At 38.1% G+C, this 20,809-nt stretch overlaps 1 protein-coding gene across 2 annotated transcripts in view; it reads right to left on the reverse strand.

Moving 5' to 3' along the window:
* The window catches only part of SCFD2 (sec1 family domain containing 2), a 400,215-nt gene that overhangs the window by 353,896 nt on the left and 25,510 nt on the right, over positions 1-20,809 (reverse strand). For both annotated transcript variants that reach the window (XM_059065766.2, XM_067036078.1), the window contains exon 3: positions 8,636-8,763. In XM_059065766.2, coding sequence (XP_058921749.1) covers positions 8,636-8,763 — 128 coding nt within the window. The remainder of the gene's footprint in view (positions 1-8,635; positions 8,764-20,809) is intronic.

Raw genomic sequence — 20,809 nt, forward strand, 5'->3', positions numbered from 1 at the left:
TGGTGGGTAAAAGTGCCAGTGCCTTAGCACCAATCAAGGCAGTGGTACCAAATTATACGAGTAGTCAGTTTCACTTTCAGAATGGCCATGATGAAAAAGCAAATGTTACTAATTTTATCAAATCTCAAACCTTAAGAAAACATCAATATTCTGTGTAAAGAAATAGGAAATATACAAAAAGCACTTCCAGGGCAACCAAAGTATCAGTGCAACCACTGCCTCAAGGAAAAGCACTGATGGGATTACTTGAGTTGTGAACTGCTGTTCACACTGTTTTAATGGCATAAAATTTTTACTGAATAGACAACTGAAAAAGTATGGTTCTTCACACGTTTTTTCCAACAAGGAAATGAAGTGAGTCTGTCACTTCAAGGAAAACAATTAACAGTCTGTATTGTCAATATCGAAACTCAAGTTTTCATGTGAAATTATAATTTTGGAAAACTTGTATCTGCCCCTATATCTTTACATTCCTAATACTTAAAGATTTTCTAATGATATCAGTGGTGATCTTGACAAATGTGGCTTTCTTATATTGTATAATATATGTCAACATTTCAAAAATCTGCATAATTTAAAGAACCAATATTGTCCAAGTGACTAATGTACAATGCTATAAAGTAATATGTGCATAAAAGAGCTACTCAAAATGCAAGAGACACCAATGGGTTTTAATGTACCAGAGTATGGAAAATTCAGCAATATGGTTTCATATTCCACATTGCAATTAACCTGTAAGAAATTACCTCTTGTAAACCTGGTGTAATATCAAAGAATATCTGCAATTTTCTGGAAAGTTATTAAAATACTCCTCCCTTTTTCAACTATGTATCTTTGTAAGGTCAGCTTTTCTTTATATACTTTATCCAAAATAATATATCACAACAGATTGAATGAAGAAGCAGATATGAGAATACAGCTGTCTTCTATTAAACCAGATATTAGAGATGTGCAAAAATGTAAAGTGGTACCACTCTTTTCCCTACATTATTTTGAGAAAATAGTCATTTTTCACAAAAATATGTTACATTAACATGTAATAGGTTTATAATAATATTAATTAATAAATATTTTAAAAATTTTCCCTGCTTGAATTCCTGACATGATATTTTCTATCTATCTCACGTGTATCAATAGATATACTCCACATAAACAAAAGCTCTTGGTGTCCACATAGTTTCTTTTTTTGTTGTTCATAGGTTGTTGTGAACCTCAATAGCTTTTTTTTTTGGTCGTACCACATGGCTTGCAGGATCTTAGTTCCCTGACCAGGGATTGAACCTGGGTCCCAGCAGTGAAAGTCCCGAGTCCTAACCACTGGACAACCAGGGAATTCCCCTCAATAGCTTTTAACAATGTAAAGGGGTTCTGAGACCAAAAAGGTTGAGAACTGATGTTCTAAATCAGTGTCACTCTTGGATTCCATAGGAGGGAGACAGAAAAAGCAATCCATTAAATAAATACATAACAAATACCAACTGACAGTATTAATTCAAGAATTTATTTATTCATTCCATAAACACTTACTGAGTATATAGTAACTTCAAGGTCTTGTGTTAGGTGTGGATGATACTAAGAAGCACAGATAAGAATTCTCAGCCCCAACTACTCAGGGTCTGGTGGTAACTGCTATAATAGAAGTATGAACAAAAACAGTACCGATAGGGATAGAAGATGTGATCTTTTAGAAAGAATGACAGGGGATGTGAGATATGTTGGAGAAAATGTTGGGGGAGAATTTTAAAAGCCTGGAGAATGAAATGAGCATTCTTTTTTTGGAGGGAGGAGAAAAGTAGGGTAAGGCTTTAGCAATTACTAACCAAGTATCTATGTGCAAGGCACAACAGGGGATACAAAAATATCTAGTCTTCCAGGAAACTAGAATTAAGGGGAAAAAAGCATAAAACAATTATCAGAAAGAGGAAGATAACCAGAAGAGCAGAGTGACATGAAGACCAAGGGAAAAGCATCAAGAAAGAAGACATGATCAGATGCTACAACAAATCAGGAGGAACAAGAAATATCATAAAGTTGTAAATAGAAATATTAACGCGTATAACTGAAAGTAGAAATACATTGTCCCTCTACCCACTCATTCACACGCATCAGGCAATCCATTCATTCAAGCAGCAAGTACTAAGCCACACACTATATACCAAGCCAAACAGCCAATGAAAAATATGAAATGGACACTATCTAGCAAAGTTTTGGATCCACACACATTTAACTATTTTGCAGTGGTGAGTGCTAAGACAGAGCACTAAGAGAAATATGAGAAAGAGCTGTGGGTCCTCAGAAGCCAGAGCAATCAATGCAGCTTGCTGAGGAGGGTGTAGGAAGAAGGTTAAAGGGGAATTAGATATGGTTCCACAGAGAAAGTGACATTTGTATTAGATCATGAAAAATAAGGTGGGTTTGACAGGAAAGTGTTTGTGTGTGTGTGTGTGTGTGTGTGTGTGTGTGCATGCGTGTGTGCACAAGCACGTAGCGTAAAGTGAGTGGTTATATTAGTCAAGGTCCCAGCAGGAAAAAGATGGCACTCTAACAGGAAAAATAAGGCAAACATAACAACAGGAATTTCTAAGAAGTTAGGCTAAGGAAAATCAGGAGTGTTAAGGAAAACTAACAAGGGAAGGGGAGAGGGAAGCAACCAATTGCATCCTGGCAGGGATGAAGGCAGGCAAACAACACCCTAACCATACCCTCCCCCCACCCTCTAAATCTCCTGCCCATGCCTCCCATTGGCCAAACCGAACTGAGAGGCCAAGGGCAGAAAAGCGTGCTGAGGCAGTCCATAACGGTTAGCCTCCAGAAGCACAGGTAGAGAAGGGTGGAGGAAACCTGGAGGGACAATCAAACTAGTTCAGGCAAAAACAACAAAGACCTGCATCTACAGAAGTTCCTGCTGAGGAATGGGGAGTAGGGAGGAAAAGCAATTTGAGTGGATGGGTGAAGCTTGAGGCTAGAAGTCAGAAAGATTTCTATAAATAGCATGCTAAGGAGTTGGGACACCATCTTCAGGCAATGGGGAACCATCAAAGGGTTTTAGACAGAGGAAGGGCACAACCATGTCTGTGTCTGTGGCTCTGTAGCCGCTCCTTCCACCCCCAGTAGTTTGATTCCTGATACAGAAGTCAGACAGACCCCGGTTGTATCCTGGCTTACTTGCTGTAAGACTATCAGTCAGGGCCCAGGTAGAAGGCAGAAAATACACCAGTTATTTGAGCAGAGAAAATTTAACATACAGAATCGTTAACTGGGTAACTGAAAGGTAAATGAGAACTCCAAGGTATCATGCAGGCAGCAACTGTTGGAAGCAGCTCCCACCAATAAGATGGAAGAAACACAGAGGCTGGAATTATACCTCTTGAGAACATAGTGCTACTTGGCTAGGCTGGTACCTCTGAGGAGGGGGTGCCATGAAGCTGGTTCTGCAAGTACTGGAAGAACTGCAAACTGGATTCAGTTGCTCCCACAGGAAGGACCTGCCACTGCTGGCCCTGAAGAAGTGTTCTTGCTGGCATGACATTGACAAGCAGAAGCAAAATCCACAGGCAGCAGGCGGAAAGAGGCAAGTTGCTCCTTCCCCTTCCAGCCTTGCAGTTTCCCTCTGGCACCCCTGATCAGTGTGGCCCACCAGGAAGCCGGCTGAAGAGCAGAATGTGGGCTGCACAGTGCCAGCCCCAGCAACCACAGAGCAGAAGGGTGGGTTGAGATCTGGGGAGGGGGTGGGAAGAGTACCAAATTGACAAGACTACTGGGAGGATTAAATGAAACAAACTATGTAAACTTGTTATAATGCCTGAAACAAAGTAGCTATCCAATAAAAGTCAATTCCCTTCCTCATTCCCCAAACTGTGGCAAGAGCTAATACATGAAGACAAGGATACGTGAGAGTTCAACAGTGTATGTTCCCAATGAGGCATCCAGATTGTCTTATCTCTTATCAATTACCATATATCAAATGGTACATTAGTCTTATTAGGTTTTAACCTATCCATTTTGCAAAGTTTCACAATCTCCACACCCAGTTCACACAGGCACATACACAGGGATGTGTATGCATACATGTTCCCCTTAATCCAAAACAAAATTCTCCATAATGAAGGCAAAAGATATAAATGTGATCAAAACACAGAACTGGATGAACTCAATACCAATAGTAGGAAGCAGAGTACTCTCAATAATGTTGAAAAAAGTATACATCAAAATAAAATTTTAGTGTTTTGATTTATTGCTATTTTTCAAAGCCAGTATTGCTAAATTGTAAAAGTAGGAAATGATAGTGGGTGTGGCATTGGTGGGAAGCAAAAATCACTAATTTCATCTGGGACTTCACTAAGAGAAGTATGGTGTCCAAAAAGAGGCAAAGAACAACACATCTTTACTCAGCTCTGGACATCACATTTTAGGACGGACATTAACAAACTAGAACTTTGTCAGTGGCTCAGAACTAGAAAATGTGTTGGTTAAAGGCTAGTCTTTTCACAAATGGTTGAAAAAACTCATCGCGTTTAATTTGGAAGAGAGAAATTGATGGTGATTATGTGGAGCTAACACTCCAGTGCCGCAAAACAAGGAGAGTAAATTCAGAAGCTTCACAACACAATGGATATATATCATCTGGAAACGTAGCTCAAGAGATTTTCCTGTAAAAGTGTGACCACAGAGGCTTGGGAATCCCAAATACAGCCAAGGTGACTTGCGGGGTGAACAGAGTCAGGGAAAAGGTAATAACTAAGCTGAAAATGGAAAAACTATTTAGAATTCTGCTTAAAGAAAGAATGCGTTATCAAAAGGGAAATATACAGCATAAAGACTAGCAAAAGACAACTTAAGTGAAAAGAATGAATTGGTACCTTTCCAAGAAAGAAAGTGGGAAATCATCTAATTTGACTTGTTTGTTTTGATTTTACTCTCATCAAACAACCCTCTTATAATATAGTTTCCCACATAGATTTCCCTATAGATAGAATATAACTTCAGCACACCAATTCCAGTTTGCTTGATAATCATAATCTTCACTCTGCTCAGACCTTTCTTTCTCCTTCAAAATTCCAGGAAATAGTTTCCCCATTTTTATGGATAAATACATTGAAATTTGGCTAATAAGTAGCAGAATTGTGATCCACCTCCATGTGTAACTGACTTTGCACTCCATCGCAATCAGGAGAGCGGAAGTCCCAGAAAACAGAGAGAGCTGTACAAGAAAGTGGCGACAATCTGGTAGTGAATATCGCAAAGAAATGAAGAAGAATGAGGGCTGAGAAAAATGCCGTTATATTTAGTTGTCCAGAGGACTTCTCAGCAAAAAAGTACTAGAAGCCAGACTACACTAGATTAATAAGCAAGAAAATAATAAAGAAACAGGCGTTGAGCATAGAATACTTTTTCAAGAAATCTGGCTGCAGAACAAAGAACAGTGTCATAAAGAGATCTGTTTCACTTTAGCCCTAATAGGCTCTTTCTGCCAGCCATTAAATACAGCCACTCTGCAGAGAGCTACAGGAAAACCGGTGAAGATCTCCCAACCACAGTGTCAGTCCAGAGGAACAGATTCTCTGTAAATGGAGAGACTGAGATGGGCATCTTCCTCTGTGAGTGAACATTTTGGGTCCAAACAAATGGGTTTCTTAGAGTCCATTTGTTTTTTACTTTCAGAATACATTTTCCATGATGAAAAGCCAGTGGGAAAAATACAATTCAGTTTACAATGTTTTCAAAAACCACTTTTCTGGAACATATATGTTCAGTTAACTGACAATTTAATAATAATCTCTTGGAAAGAAGGCACATGTTTATATGTGAAATGATAAAATGAATTTTTTTCTTTCTTTTGGCAATTCAACTTTTTTCCCCTAAGAGAATGATGTTTATTTCTCTTGGTGCTCATGATGTTTTAATATTAACTTACTTTTTACTGAGAAATTTTATATTTAACAGCTGAGGTTTCAATAATGGGATCCCTCCCAGTGAATTTAAATATAAGAAAAGTCTTCAATCTAGAATTAAAATATGTTTAATGTCTCAAAAATACCAGAAGCCTCTATCTATCACAGTCAGAAAAATGTGCACTTCAGTAGAATTTACAGCAGGGGTTGAGAGAACAGTGCATAGTTTAAAGTACATTTCATAGTTTTAAATGCTGCTAGAAAAAGCATTCCAGCCATCTAGGATATCAGAGCATGATTTTTCTTTTTTTAATGATAAGCAGATTTCAAATATCAGTTTTATTATGTTTAAATTCCAGCCCTTTTCCTTACTGTTTATAGTTATGTATCTGTTGGTATATGGAAATGAGACACACCAGAAATTCTGACCAGTGATATGAAGCAGAAATGCATAGCCACAGTGTTATCTTTTACTAAATTATAGTTGGCAAACAGATAGAGTAAGATTTGGGCCAATCTTTTTGGTCCTTCTTGCAACTAAGTTGGCTAACAATTGTCTGATTCTTTCCTTCTTTTTTTATTTTTCCTCTCCTCACCCTCCCCCATGTCTGGAGCTTGGGGATAAATCAAATCATCTTATCTAAAATTTTTTTGGTTGACAGAAAACTCAAATATTTAAAAATTGAATTCCTTATGGGGCTACCCGCTTTTTTTTTTTCCTGGCTCTGATTATTTTTAAAAGATACAGAGCTTTAGAAATGAAAAGTGTTTTGATCTTTCAAGAGTCCTGCATTGATTGAGCAATAAAAACTGATTTATGCTCTGTGATAGCATCATAAGGTTTTATCACTGAAATGCAATATAAATTAACCTTATCACCCAGACCCTCTGCACATTCCTACTTTTCTCTATTCATGATGTGAATTAGTTCTTATTTCAACATACTCACAGATAAGGAAATATTTTAGGTAAACATATGTTATTAATATGTACCTATAACTGTGGAAAGAAGAGAAAAGGAAAGGAAAGGAAGAAAGAAAGAAAGACGGGAGGGAGGGAGGAAGGAGAGAAAGATACAAGAATTATAGTCGAATGCCAGCATGATCTCAAAGAAACAATTTTATCTCTACTTCAGAACAACATGTAGGACTCTGGCATTGGTTGTATGAAGTTAGGATAATTTTATACATAAAAAGCATATTCTCTCACATTAGAATGTCTAGATTTGAATTCCAGTCCTACTCCTTATCAGATGTATGGGCTTGGGCAACTTAATTTTTCTCTATTCCAGCTTCTTTATCTGAAAAACGGGATACTCATAATACCCATCTCAGAATTACAGTGAAAATTAAATAACACATGTAAAGAGTTAGAAGAAAACCTGGCACATCATATGTGCTCAATAAATGTTAGTTATTTTCACTTTTCTTATCATCCTTCACGTTCCTTAAAGCCCTAATATATAATCACCTAAGACACTGAAAGTTATGATTTTTGTTCATATTATCACTCTCTAATTTTTTTCCTTCTAGGTTCATCCACATTCTTTTACTTCCAAAATTTTGTTCTTCTATCTCAACTTGACAGTTTGATTTTTTTTTTTTTTTTTTTTTTTTTTTTTTGCGGTACGCGGGCCTATCACTGTTGTGGCCTCTCCCGTTGTGGAGCACAAGCTCCAGACGCGCAGGCTCAGCGGCCATGGCTCATGGGCCTAGCCGCTCCACTGCACGTGGGATCTTCCTGGACCGGGGCACAAACCCGTGTCCCCTGCATCGGCAGGCGGACTCTCAACCACTGTGCCACCAGGGAAGCCCGACAGTTTGATTTTTTTTGTACTCATTAGGAATCAAGAACTTGGGTCAGAAATATCAGCAAGAAAAATTTACCCATCTAGTAAAATGTACTAATATTTATTGGATACTTAAGAGCAGATTATAAGAGAAACCTTATTTTTTAAATAGAGAAATAAACTTTTACAAGTTTCCAGAAATAAATTCTACCTATTAAAACCAGATTCAATATCCATATTTAAATATTTCCATACTAATAAAATTATTTAATTTTAAAAGGGTAAAACCCCCAGATTCCTTTTCTCCAATAAAAACATTAGTTCTCTGACTTTTTAATCCAAAGAAAAAAGCCATTTAAAATTTAAATTCCATTGCAGCCCCATTTTTCTAATACTAAGGACAAAGCTCCATGTGAAAAAAAATGAGAAATGAGAAAAATCAGGCATTTCATACTGTGGTGAAAAAGGGGTAACACTGATGTGACCAGACAATCAGCAGACCTCTCTAAGGGTGAGAGGCCAGGACAGAACATGTCCATCGCCTCAACTGATTTGCCAGCACAGTCATTCATTCATTCATCAAGTCTAAACTAATAAGCAATCACTTCTCCACAGTAAGTGTGGAGGTAGGGGCAGGGGAGTAGGAGTGGGACAGAATGAAGGGGAGGAAGTTCAGACCAATTTTGAGAGTTCTATATCAAACAACTAACAGCATGATGCCTTGTAAGCAAGGACTCTGTTGTACTTCCCAAAGTTGAGTCTAAGAAAAGAGCTCACGGTTGAGCCCCGAGGGCATGTGTATAAATTCCTTCCTTACTCTTTCATCAGTTTACAAATGTCTTCAATACTTTTACCTAGATGCCATGCTGGCTAGGTCGGCCCACAGATCAGAGCAGACTTAAATGAACTGCCTCAGAGCCAGCAGTCACTGTCTGTGAGTAAGTGGGTAACTTACCCATACTCATCTTGATTGGCAGGTTTTCTCTGCTTGCTGCTTCCACTAGATGTCTCCGGACTTCCATCACTGCCTCTTTGTGCTTGGTGTTCAATAAGGCTTCCCACAGGGCTTTGGCTGCGGGGTCACTGCAATAAAACCACAGAAAGAGCTTTAGGGTAAATTTCTACCGGATAACGAAAGGGCGGTGAGTAAAATAACTTCTTAAGCATCTTTTCTGAGTACTAATGTAGTTCTTCCCACTGACCGTTCTAAGTATTAGGATTAAATGAAGAACATCTAACCCATTCTATCAGCACAAAATATTGAGAAATTAGGAAACAATAAAATCAAGCCACCTAAAAGAGGGGGCATGCTGTACTATGAGAAGTATGGGAAAACTGTATGACATTTTTTTTTGAGAATTTGCGCTTAAAAGTATTTCAGAGTATAACTGAACATTGCTAGAGTAACATATAAATGTTATGTAAGCCAAAGTTAAATACATGTCCAAAAATGATGTATCAGTGATTACAAGCATATAAATTTCAGGTAATGACTTGTCTGAGAAACAGAAGGCAATCAGCAATGAGAATTTCTATTCAAAAATTACTCAACAGAATTCCTAACAAGTAGATTTCCTAGTGAATGACAATCAGGAATTAGGCTATGAAACGATGGCCTTAAGTAGCCCACTTTGGGCCTTGGGTTGGAAGGACGGCACTGACAAAGCCCTTACAATTAACCGTTGATAAGAGCACGAAGCAGGGCATTATGCAGGGTCTCATCTGGGCTCACTTCTCCAACAGCCCTCTGTCTCACCCAACGTGCCACATCCCCATTATAAATGAGTACAGTGTTCTTTCCGGAAGATCTCTGCATGTAGCCAAGTATACACATTTGTAGTAACGTTTTAAAAACTGAGTACAAAGAAACAAAGATGACTTCTTTCCGTTTCTAAGGACATTTTCCTCTACTTAAAGCTCCAGAAACACCTCCTACTATCCAGTTAGCAATAGTTTGAAAATTAATACATTTTTTAAAGTTTTATCTTAAAAGTTGCATCTAATAAGATATCAATTTAGCTCTAAAATTATACCTAATAAGGTTTATCTTTCACATTTGAATTTGATTTGGAATGATGGAATGATGTATTTCAGACTGAGTTTAATGTCTGACACATAATAAAAACAACTACTATTTAATGAAAGGTTATTATCATCTATTTTTTTCTGCATTAACTAACATCACTGCTCAACATATTCCACTTGTTTTGATCTGACCAAAACTGTCATCATTAATATTAAAATTAATATTCTAAGTTTAATTTAAATGAGCAGGTAACTACATGCCAAGCCCTATTCTCTGTGGTTGGAATATAGAACAAAACAGGGCAAAGGTTTCAATGATTTATTGTCTGGAAGAAGAGGCAGACATGTAAGCAAAGTTGCTCCATGCTAAGGTGGAAAGGGAGGGGCAGTAGAAATAAGTGTAAAAGAGATGGTGGGAGCTACTCTAGGAGGGCCCTGCCTTCCTTGCCAAGGCTTGTTGACTTCAGTCTGTAAGTGATGAGCAGCCAAGGAACATGAGATTGACTTCACTTTCTGAGAAGGGCAGCATAGTTCAGCAGTCACGAACAAAGTCTTTATCATCACTCAAAACTAGGTCTATACTTATAAGTGGAATCTAAAAAATAATACAAATGAGTCTATTTACAAAACAGAAACAGACTCACAAACATAGAAAACAAACTTATGGTTACCAAAGGGGAAAGGGAAGAGGGGGAGAGATAAAATAGGACTATGGGATTAACAGATACACACCACTATATATAAAATAGATAAGCAACAAAGATTTACGTATAACACAGGGAACAACATTCAACAACTTGTAATAACTTATAATGGAAAATAATGTGAAAAAAATATATATATATAACTGAATTACTTTGCTGTACATCTGAAACTAACACAATATTGTAAATCAACTATACTACGATAAGAAAAAAAATTCTTTTTAAAGCTAGGTCTACTTGCTATGGGGCTTTGGGAGAGTTACATAATTTCTCTAAAGCTCTGAAGGCAATGGAACCACTGAGGAATTTTGAGCAGGCGAGGTACACTCCTCCCAGTTTCCCAAATGTATGGTCTATAATCATTCCCTACTTTTATTCTTCAAAGCACCCCAAGCCACAGGGATTTCTTCTATACTCTCAACTCTACATACAGAACCTCTAGAGTAGAACTTTACTGCCGCCCTCTTTCCCATGAGAATAATACAGTGTCTCCAAGATCACAGTAGGTCAGCTAATGCTGTGGTTGCCCCATCAGACTACTGTAATGGTTAAAATATGGGCTCTGGGGTCAGATAAATCTGAGTTCAAATCCCACCGTTCTCCGTTCACCCACAGCAGCTTCATGACCCCTCTGAGCCTCCACAGGCACTCCAAGCACAGGGACCTCTTTCCCTCCTTTGCCAGGAATGCTCTTCCTACCAACATCCCTCTCTCTCTTCAGGTGTCTGCTGAGATGTCACCCTCACCACCTGTGTAAAAGAGTGATGACAGGCCACTCCAGCAACTTATTCCAGCACACCCTTCTCCCTCACATGGTTTTACTGTCCTGCATAATTCGTATTACCATCTGATTCATTCTATGTTCCCATGTTTCTCTGTTTCTTGTCTAGCTCCCTTAGGGAAGGTAAAGTCCTTCTATGAAAGCACAGATTTTTTTTTATACTCACTGCTAATTCCCCACTACCTAGAATAGTGCCAGGCCCGTCATAGGTACACTCAACAAATACTGAATGAACAAACAATGCTTTCTAGTTGCATAACTTCATGCATGTAACTAATCCTCTCTTTTCCTCTGTTTTCTCATCTGTGAGATGGAAATAACACAGTGACTACCTCACAGGGTGGTTGAGGGTTAAATAAGATAACGCACATAAAACACTCGCCTGATGCACAGTAAATGTGAGCAGTTGTGTGGTGGTGGTGGTTGTTACTATTATTACTATTGATAGTGTCAATAAGATACTGTCTTAAAATTCAATATGCTCAAGGGTTTGTAATATATTAAATGAATCCACTTAATTATATTGAGTATGTTTTTCATACAATCTCGATTTGTTCACGTATACTGAAGTCACCTGGGACTTGTACTCTCAGGTTCTTTTCTATTAAAACATTAAGAAGAAATATATAGTTTACATGGTCTCTGACACCGATGTGGAGCCAGGTCATGAAAATTGCTTTGTCGATATAAACAATTCTGATTGTCTAGATACGACAGTTGCTAATGTCTACTTTCTCCAAAAGTTTTCTGAACATACACCCCCACATTACACATGGTCATTTAAAGTTTACCAAGCTATCATTCATGGACTAATTCTGGTTCTCTGAATAATCAGCACTGAAGAAGATCAAAGTCATACTTACCGGCAGCTCTGCTGTGTCCTGCGCCCACTTCTTCAGTAAGTCATTCTTACTGCTGCTTGGTGGCTTACACATGTACTCCTATATCTGCATCTGAGTTGAGTGCAGGTGTTAATCACTGTCTTTCTCTAATATCCTCATAAAAGTTGACCCAATAGACATTTCACACTACTGAAGTTTCACATGAAATCATGTGAAACTTGGACACATGAGGTCCAATTTTATAAGTCAAGGAAAGTTCATTGAAATTCACACTATAATTATGACAGTATATTTTATATAATTCTCTATCCTCTCCAAACTAGTTTCCTAATGAGGGAATAAGCAATACACAAAAGGGTCAGTGTAGTGCACTAGTGGTAGCAGCACTGTAGACTGGTAGAAGCATGGGTTCTGGAACCCAACCACGAAGGGTTCTGGCTCTCCCACTTGCTGGCTCTATGACCCTGGCAGAGTTAATTAACCTGTCTATACATGTTTCTTCCTCTGTTGTCTGGGGATGGTAATAGTACTTATTCAGTGGGTTGTTATGAGAAATGAATGTGCTAGTATATCTAAAGACCTAGGACAATGTCTGGCACATAATAAGTGCCCAATAAACACAGCAGCAGCAGCAGCAGTAGTAGTAATAAAACGATCCACGGTCAACAGACAGCAGAAAGTAACACAACATTGTAAAGCAACTATACTCCAATAAAAAATTTTTAAAATAAAATAAATCACTAAGATTTCTAGGAAAAAAATAACAAACAGACATAGAGAATAGACTTGTGGTTCCCAAGGGGTAGGGGGGTGGGGAAGGGATGGACTGGGAGTTTGGGATTAGCAGATGCAAACTGTTATATATAATGGATAAACAACACTGTATAGCACAGTCCTACTGTATAGCACAGGGAACTATACTCTATATCCTATAATAAACCAACCATTATCCAATAATAAACCATATCCAATAATAAACCATAATAAAAAGAATGTATATATAGATGTATAACTGAGTCCCTTTGCTATACAGTAGAAATTAACAACATTGTAAATCAACTATACTTTGATTAAATTTTTTAAAAAATCAGTGGTCAGGATCTTTTCATAAGATATATAGAAGGAAGCCTGTTTTAGAAGTACATTAGTCTCTTCCACATACTTATATATACATATGGATAACCACTGTCAGTAGGTTCATTTTCTAATATGAAAAGGTCAACAATATATATAATGCAGAATTCATAATGAAACATGTTAAGTCCAACTCAAGCAATTGCCCTACATAAGACAGTTTGATGTGAAGAATTCTGATTTTCAGGAATAAAATAAGAAACTTTACTACAGATTACTTATAGAATCAAAGCTACAGGGAGTTAGAGTTTTTTGTACAAAGATTTTTAAGCAATGACTTTGGTGCCAGCTTCTTACCTCACCAATTTAATACTGAAATTCTGTAGACTGCACACTACAAGATATTTTAAAACTACAATTGTTACTTTTATGAGGAGTTCAGGTTCTATAAATATTTCCAGATTGACTTGTAAAGTGGATGTACAACTTTTGGGGTAGAAGTGAACATCAGAAGTAATGTTAATCATCTTTACATCTTCAGCAGGATGCTACCTAACCCAACACAAACAGATGTAAATCTATTTCTAGTTTTTGAAGGCATCTAAAAAAAAATTATAATATGCCTGAGAAAAACACTACAGCTTCAAACAAATCAAATTGCTATTAGATACTATTTATACCTAATCTAAACTCTGTGCTCTACTGTAAACCTACTTCATCTTGCTTAGTCTTTTAGCCTTTTCTCTTAAATTAAGGAACAGCTGGACAACATCTTTTTAATAATTCGGCCCACCCAAAAACAATTTCTTTTTTTCATGGCTGACTTAAGGAAGAGTTTTTAAAGGTAAATAAAATATAATATTAAAAAATACTGTTAAATACCATCACTACATTCCATCTTAGAAGCATTTCAGAATTAACAAAACAAGTTCTTAGGTCTCACGTGATCCTCACTTCATAAGCTAAGCCAATATCACTGCCGCAATTTAAAAAGCCTCAGAGGGACTTCCCTGGTGGCGCAGTGGTTAAGAATCCGCCTGCCAATGCAGGGGACATGGGTTCGATCCCTGGTCCAGGAAGATCTCACATGCAGCAGAGCAATTAAGCCCGTGAGCCACAACTACTGAGCCTGCACTCTACAGCCCACGAGCCACAACTACTAAGCCCACGTGCCATAATTACTGAAACCCGCTCTGCAACAAAAGAAGCCATTGCAATGAGAAGCCTGCATACCGCAACAAAAAGTAGCTCCCGCTCACCACAACTAGAGAAAGCCTGCACACAGCAACAAAGACCCAATGCAGCTATATAAATAAATAAATAAATAAAATAAGGACGCTCAGAGAAGCCAACTGACTTACGTAACTACACTCAACCTATAAATGGCAAAACCAGGACTCATTCCCAAGTAACTGGCTCTGAGCCAGTAATCTTTCTGCTATACCATACCATGCTTGTATTATGCATATCATCAGGGAGAATCCATTATTTATAATATCAGTTATTTTAAGCTTTTCATGTTGGCTTTCTTTTCCAATATTTAATACATCCTCTATTCTCCCTTTAAAGTCACATGTGGGCCCACAAAGGATAGAATGGGACAGAGTGAAGAGTAAAGTAGATTCACATTAACTCATAAGCGGATCAAGCTTGCTCTTGAGATTTTGTACATTTTTTGTTTCAAACTATATCATACTACTCTCCTTGTGGGTCACCATTAGCCATTGACAGTCACTTGTGACACAAGGCCAAACATGTCCCACTTTTAGTCAACTTTCTTCTTTAAATGTTTCTGAGAAGACTTCGCTGAATTTTAAATCATTCTACATATATATCTTTTATATAACTGAACTGACAACTAAAGTCTAAATTGTCCTGAGGTATTATTAGATCTTATTTGATGTTCATTATCTCCTAGGGAAAGAAAGGAGGAGAAATAGCCTCTAGCTACTCTACCACTGATAAAACTGAGACAAAATGAAGCCACTTGCCTAACACAGCCTATTGTTAACAATAAAGGAAGGAAGATTTAGAGATAGGAACTAACACTCAAAGTGCCAGGGGCTGTTTCTGTGACCTTGGGTAATTCAGTTTACTTTCTGGGGCTTTACATCTCCTTATAAATATTATTAATGATATTATTTTTATTTATTGAGAACTATGTCATAGGCAATCTGACTACATTATCTCATTGATCAATAACCCTCCAGGATAAGAATCATTGCCCCATTCAAAGGTGAGAAAGCTGAGTCTTAAAGAGATAAAATAATTTACCCAAATCACATAGCCAGTAGATAAGGATTTGAACCCAGGTCCCTGTGAACTCCAAAATCCAACTATTAACCATGATTCTACACTATTCTGTAAACAAAGGCTCAAACTAGAATGCTAACTCCTGAGATTCCTTGGGTCCTTAACAAGCTATATTCATATGGTTTCCCTTATGCACTGGTACTCCAAGTTCACATGTATGAATTTGATTAATTTTGTAACACTCAGTGAAAGGGAAATATCCTATGCTGTTACTTCTTTTATTACAACCGTTTTTCTTTTTCACAAGTCCAGTGGTAGTAAGAAAGAGAGTTAACAAAAGAATATTCCCAACAGCTTACGGAATATTTTAAACAATTTTCTACCTTTTTCTCTGTTTTTAAAGTTAAGTTTTCCAAAGAGATAAACTTTATTTCACTATAGCTACTAGCATACAGCTTTGTTTCAATAGATCCCTTGAAAGATATAATATAAAAGTAGAATATTCATCCTATGAAAAAATCCATTTTATTACTATGAAATGTGATTAGTTTCTATACTGTCAGTAACTACATAAGATGTCAAATACACACTGAATTTATGTCCTCTTTTAATAAAGTGATTATCTTGTATCCTTAAAAGTCACACTATTATGACAAACTGTCATGTTTGAAGAAGACTACAGGCCAGCAATATACACATAATAATAACCTGCTAGAATTAGCTTTGTTAAGTCTCAGGAGACTTCTGTACAGGAAGATATGCTCCTTTCAGTTAATTCCTGACTTTCCATTCACCAGAATTACTCAACTATGAGTGAAATCTTAGAAGCTGTCTCGGTTTGGCATGTATGAAATGTCAAATGCAGTCTGCTAGAAACTAACAGGAAATATTCATCATCAACTAAAATATAAAAAAGACAGTATTAATTTTTTAAAGGTGGCTAAATGTTGAATCATGGTGCTACTTCAATCAAATGGAAGGCATGCAATTAAGAGACTGAGGGTAAAATGTGAAGACACACCATTATCTTATGACTAAACTCAGAGAAATGGTTTCTCCATGGCATGCACAGGAAGCTAAGCTTACTCACACAATTTGCAGTATTCCAACAGAAATACAGTGATACAACAACAACAAAAACAACCAAATAACCATTTTCAACTAATTTTAAACAGAGAGCAATCTGAGTCATAGTTTTTCACAGCAGGTTATAATGGCTTCCATCAGTGGTGAGCTTAATGAGCTGTGAAGGCAGGTTTGTTAATTAAATTATTCACAGAGGTTTCAACAGTCATCTTTCCTCTTGACTACTTTTTAAAACAATTACCTCATCTTAAACAAAATTATCCATTAGCCTTCATCTCAGCAGAAGAGAAAACAGCTAAACACAGAGGATAATGAAGCAGACCCTTGGCACTGGAAAGCAGTTCTTTGTTGATTCTTTTTTTGGCTGTGTTGGGTCTTCGTTTCTGTGCAAGGGCCTTCTCTAGTTGCGGCGAGAGGGGGCCACTCTTCATCGCAGTGCGTGGGCCTCTCACTGTCCCCGCCTCTCTTGTTGCGGAGCACAGGCTCCAGATGCACTGGCTCAGTAGTTGTGGTGCACGGGCTTTGCTGCTCCGCTGCATGTGGGACCTTCGCAGACCAGGGCTCGAACCCGTGTCCCCTGAATTGGCAGGTGGATTCTCAACCACTGCGCCACCAGGGAAGCCCCCTGTTGATTCTTCCTCTCAGAATATGAGCACTTCCCATAGGCTGGGTACTCACAGAGGTGCTGCAGTCACAGCTGTGAGCAGCCTCCAGTGCCCCGTCCTCACAGAGCTAGCAATCCAGCAGGGAGGCTGGAACTGAGCATGTGCCTGAAGACTGGGTGACAAAAGCAGAGAAAGGAAGCTCAGGGAGAGAGTTTCCTTTCTCTTCCTTCAGAGAAAGGAAGCTCAGTAGAACACCGAACCTGGTCTGGGTGTGTGAGTGGAGGTCAGAGGGTAGCCGAGGATGTAACAGTGAGGCCTGAAAATTGAGCAGGAATTAGCCAGTTAAAGAATGGTGTAAGATCAGTCTAGGTAAGAGTAGCATCATGGGCAGGGGTTCTGAGAAAAGAACTTGAGACCTTTTCAAGGAAATGAAAAAAAAAGTATGAATGGAACATGAAAATCTAGACTGACACTGCCCTCAGCATATGTCAAATTATCCAAGGCCCGGTAACCCACATTAGGGATGGTAAACATTTTTTCAAGGGCAACTGAAGGGTCTTCAGCAACAGACTGACCTAATCAGATGTGCATTATTAAAAAATCACTCTGGCCCCATTTTAGAGAATGGATCTAAGGACTGGGCAAGAGGCTATTGCACGGTGAAGGCAAGAAATGATGGCTTGGACTAGGGTGAATTCCTGAAGCTATCACATCATATCATTCCCCTGCTCAAAACCCTTCCATGTTTCCTACTACTATTACACTGAAATCTAGGTTCCTTATTTTGGCCAACAAGCTTATATACTTTGGTGCATTTCTATATCTACATCTTCATCTCTCAGCTTCTCACCTTCTCAGCTTCATCCATCAGGCCTCAGCCTCACTGGCCAGATTTCAGCCCCTTGAATGGGTCATAGTAGGTTCCCAACTCAGGGCCTTTTTATTGGCTATTCCCTTTGCCTAGAACCCTCTTCCTCTAGATGTTCATTGATTAGGTCTTATTCATTTAACAAATATTTATTGAGCACCTACCAATGTCAGTTCTATTGTCAGAACAGCTCAAGGCTTCCCTACTTGACCACTCTGGCTAACGTGGTACTTCCTATTCCAAATCTCACTTGCCCTATTTTAAACATTCTTCACTAACTCAAATTAGGTATTGTTAAATAGAATTTATTTTAATGAATTGGGAGGAGATTGGTCACAGGGCATTAAGGACAGAAACATTCTGGCTTTATCAGAATGTCAGCATCCTGTGCCCATGGGTGGCAGTGTACTCAGACCATCAACACCCAATGGGCCATGGACTGTGCCAGTCACTGAAGGTGTAACAGTGCACAAGGGTAAACAAGTCAGGCTCAAACCTTCTCTCAGAAAGCTTCCACAGTCCAGCTGGGGAGAATAGACACTAAACTACTAGTTATAAGCTAATGCACTAAGAGCTGTTATAGGAAATAAAAGATGAGGAGAGGAAAAGAGTAACACATGGGATGGCCAAAAGATGGAAAAGCAGGACATTGAGGACCTAAAGAAGTTTACTGTACCTGCAGCCAAGAGTGTGAGCACATAGGAGGGAAGGGAAGGAGGTGGCAAGGTGAAGGGAAGGTGAAGGCTGAAAAAATAAGCAAGGTGCAGATCTAAGAAAGCTTTCTAAACCAAGTTGAAGTTTTACTCTTTACTCAAAGGGCAACACGAAACCACCAAAGGATTTTACCAGGACAGGGTTGGAATCAGATTTATTATTACTTGCAGTTAAATGTATGTATAAATAGTCAGTCTTACAAAAATAACTCCCCAAGATGGACATTAAAACTATAATGCTTTCAAAGTATGCAGATAAAATTTAATTTTAAAATATAATCCATTTATTTCTTCCTATTGAAGTTTCTGCTGTTGGGTTTTGTTCATTTTTTTCAACAAATATGAGTGCTTACTTTGCACCAGGCCCTATTCTTGGGACTGGGGATACATTAGTGAACAAAACAGACGTAAAACCAGTCCCCTAACGTAATTCATGTTCTGAAGTTTATTTTCCAAACGCAGCACATGAAAATCATAAAATAAAAGGAATTCAAATCAAAGGTTCCTTAGAAATCATCCACTGTCCTTTCTCTTTTACAGAAAACTGTGACTGTGAGAAATTAAGTACCTTGCTCAAGGTCACAAAGTTTTGGTGGAAAAGCCACTATACTACAATAACTAGAAAACAAAAATTGCACAGAAGCTGTTCTAGGACCCAAAAAAAACCACATCAACACAATCGGCCTTTCTGGTTCAACTGAAAGGAAGAGATTGTTTTAAGGAGGTATTGTATCCACTGTCCCATACATTGCTGAAAAAGATAAGATCCCTTCAAAATGTTAAATTCAATATTGCTTTGAAGTACATTTCAGGGAAGGAGCAGAGTAGAATGGAAAAACCAGGAACCCTGATGCAGCTCCAATATGTGACCAAGTCACTTATACCTACTCCCCAAGTCTCATCAATCCTATATATCTCTTAGGAAAGTGATTTTCATTATTTGCTCAGGATATTCACTTAAGAATAAAGTACCATACAAATTTACTTTGTACTGTTCTACCTGAGGAAAGAGCTGTCATTTTATTTATTTGTTTGTTTGTTTATGGCTGCGCTGGGTCTTCATTGCTGCACACGGGCTTTCTCTAGTTGCGGTGAGCGGGGGCTACTCTTTGTTGCAGTGCACGGGCTTCTCATTGTGGTGGCTTCTCTTGTTGCAGAGTGCAGGCTCTAAGCCCATGGGCTCAGTAGCTGTGGCTTGCGGGCTCTAGAGCACAGGCTCAGTAGTTGTGGAGCACAGGCTTAGTTGCTCCACAGCATGTGGGATCTTCCCGGACCAGGGCTCGAACCCGTGCCCCCTGCATTCGCAGGCGGATTCTTAACCACTGAGCCATCAGGGAAGTCCCTGTCATTTTGAAAGCATGAATAAATGTATTATCTGTTATCAACTTTCAATTAGCATAATAATCTTGTGAACTACATACTTTTAGTTTGGTATTCAGAAATTTTAAATGTCCTAAAAAATGCATGTGCCTTCTCTATCAAGCTATAGCTAATAGAAATCTACTGGTGTGACTGGTTTCACATCCTAAATGCACTAGAATGACTTTACACTGCAGAGATCACAACCATGTGTTAAGAAACTAAACACAGTGCAGAATAAAACACTGTTTAAATCCAGGATAAACAATTGCACACAAGCTTTATAATGTTCATAGTAATAAAGGAACAATCTCCACATGATATATAATCAAAGTTTCCTCTCTTTCCAAAGAATACTCATCATTTCTTCCTTCAATATGATGCCTTCACTCAGCACAGCAACAGGCCTACAAAACCTCTTAAAAAATGGACTGGAATATAACACATAAACTATTTGACAATCATATAAAATAATATGGGAAACTGAACTTCATCTCAGTACAGATAAACATATTTTATTCCTACTCTCTACCAGATCATTAATGATAATAACCATAATCGATACAAACTTATTCATAATTTCCTCATACCAAACAATAAAATAAAGACTGTTTTACACAGGGATTCCTAATGCATAAAAAGATTAACTCAATATGAAGACTTTAAATTACTAACACAACTAGATTACTTAAAAAACCAAATACACATCCCCTCCATAAACATTTTTCTGACTCTGAAGGCTATATTTTGAGTTCCATGACCCATCCCGAAGGCCAGCGCTTGTTCCATTGGGGAACTCTACTCTAGGCTGGATTACAT

Source organism: Kogia breviceps, chromosome 6 (genome assembly GCF_026419965.1).
Source record: "Kogia breviceps isolate mKogBre1 chromosome 6, mKogBre1 haplotype 1, whole genome shotgun sequence".
NCBI lineage: Eukaryota > Metazoa > Chordata > Mammalia > Artiodactyla > Physeteridae > Kogia > Kogia breviceps.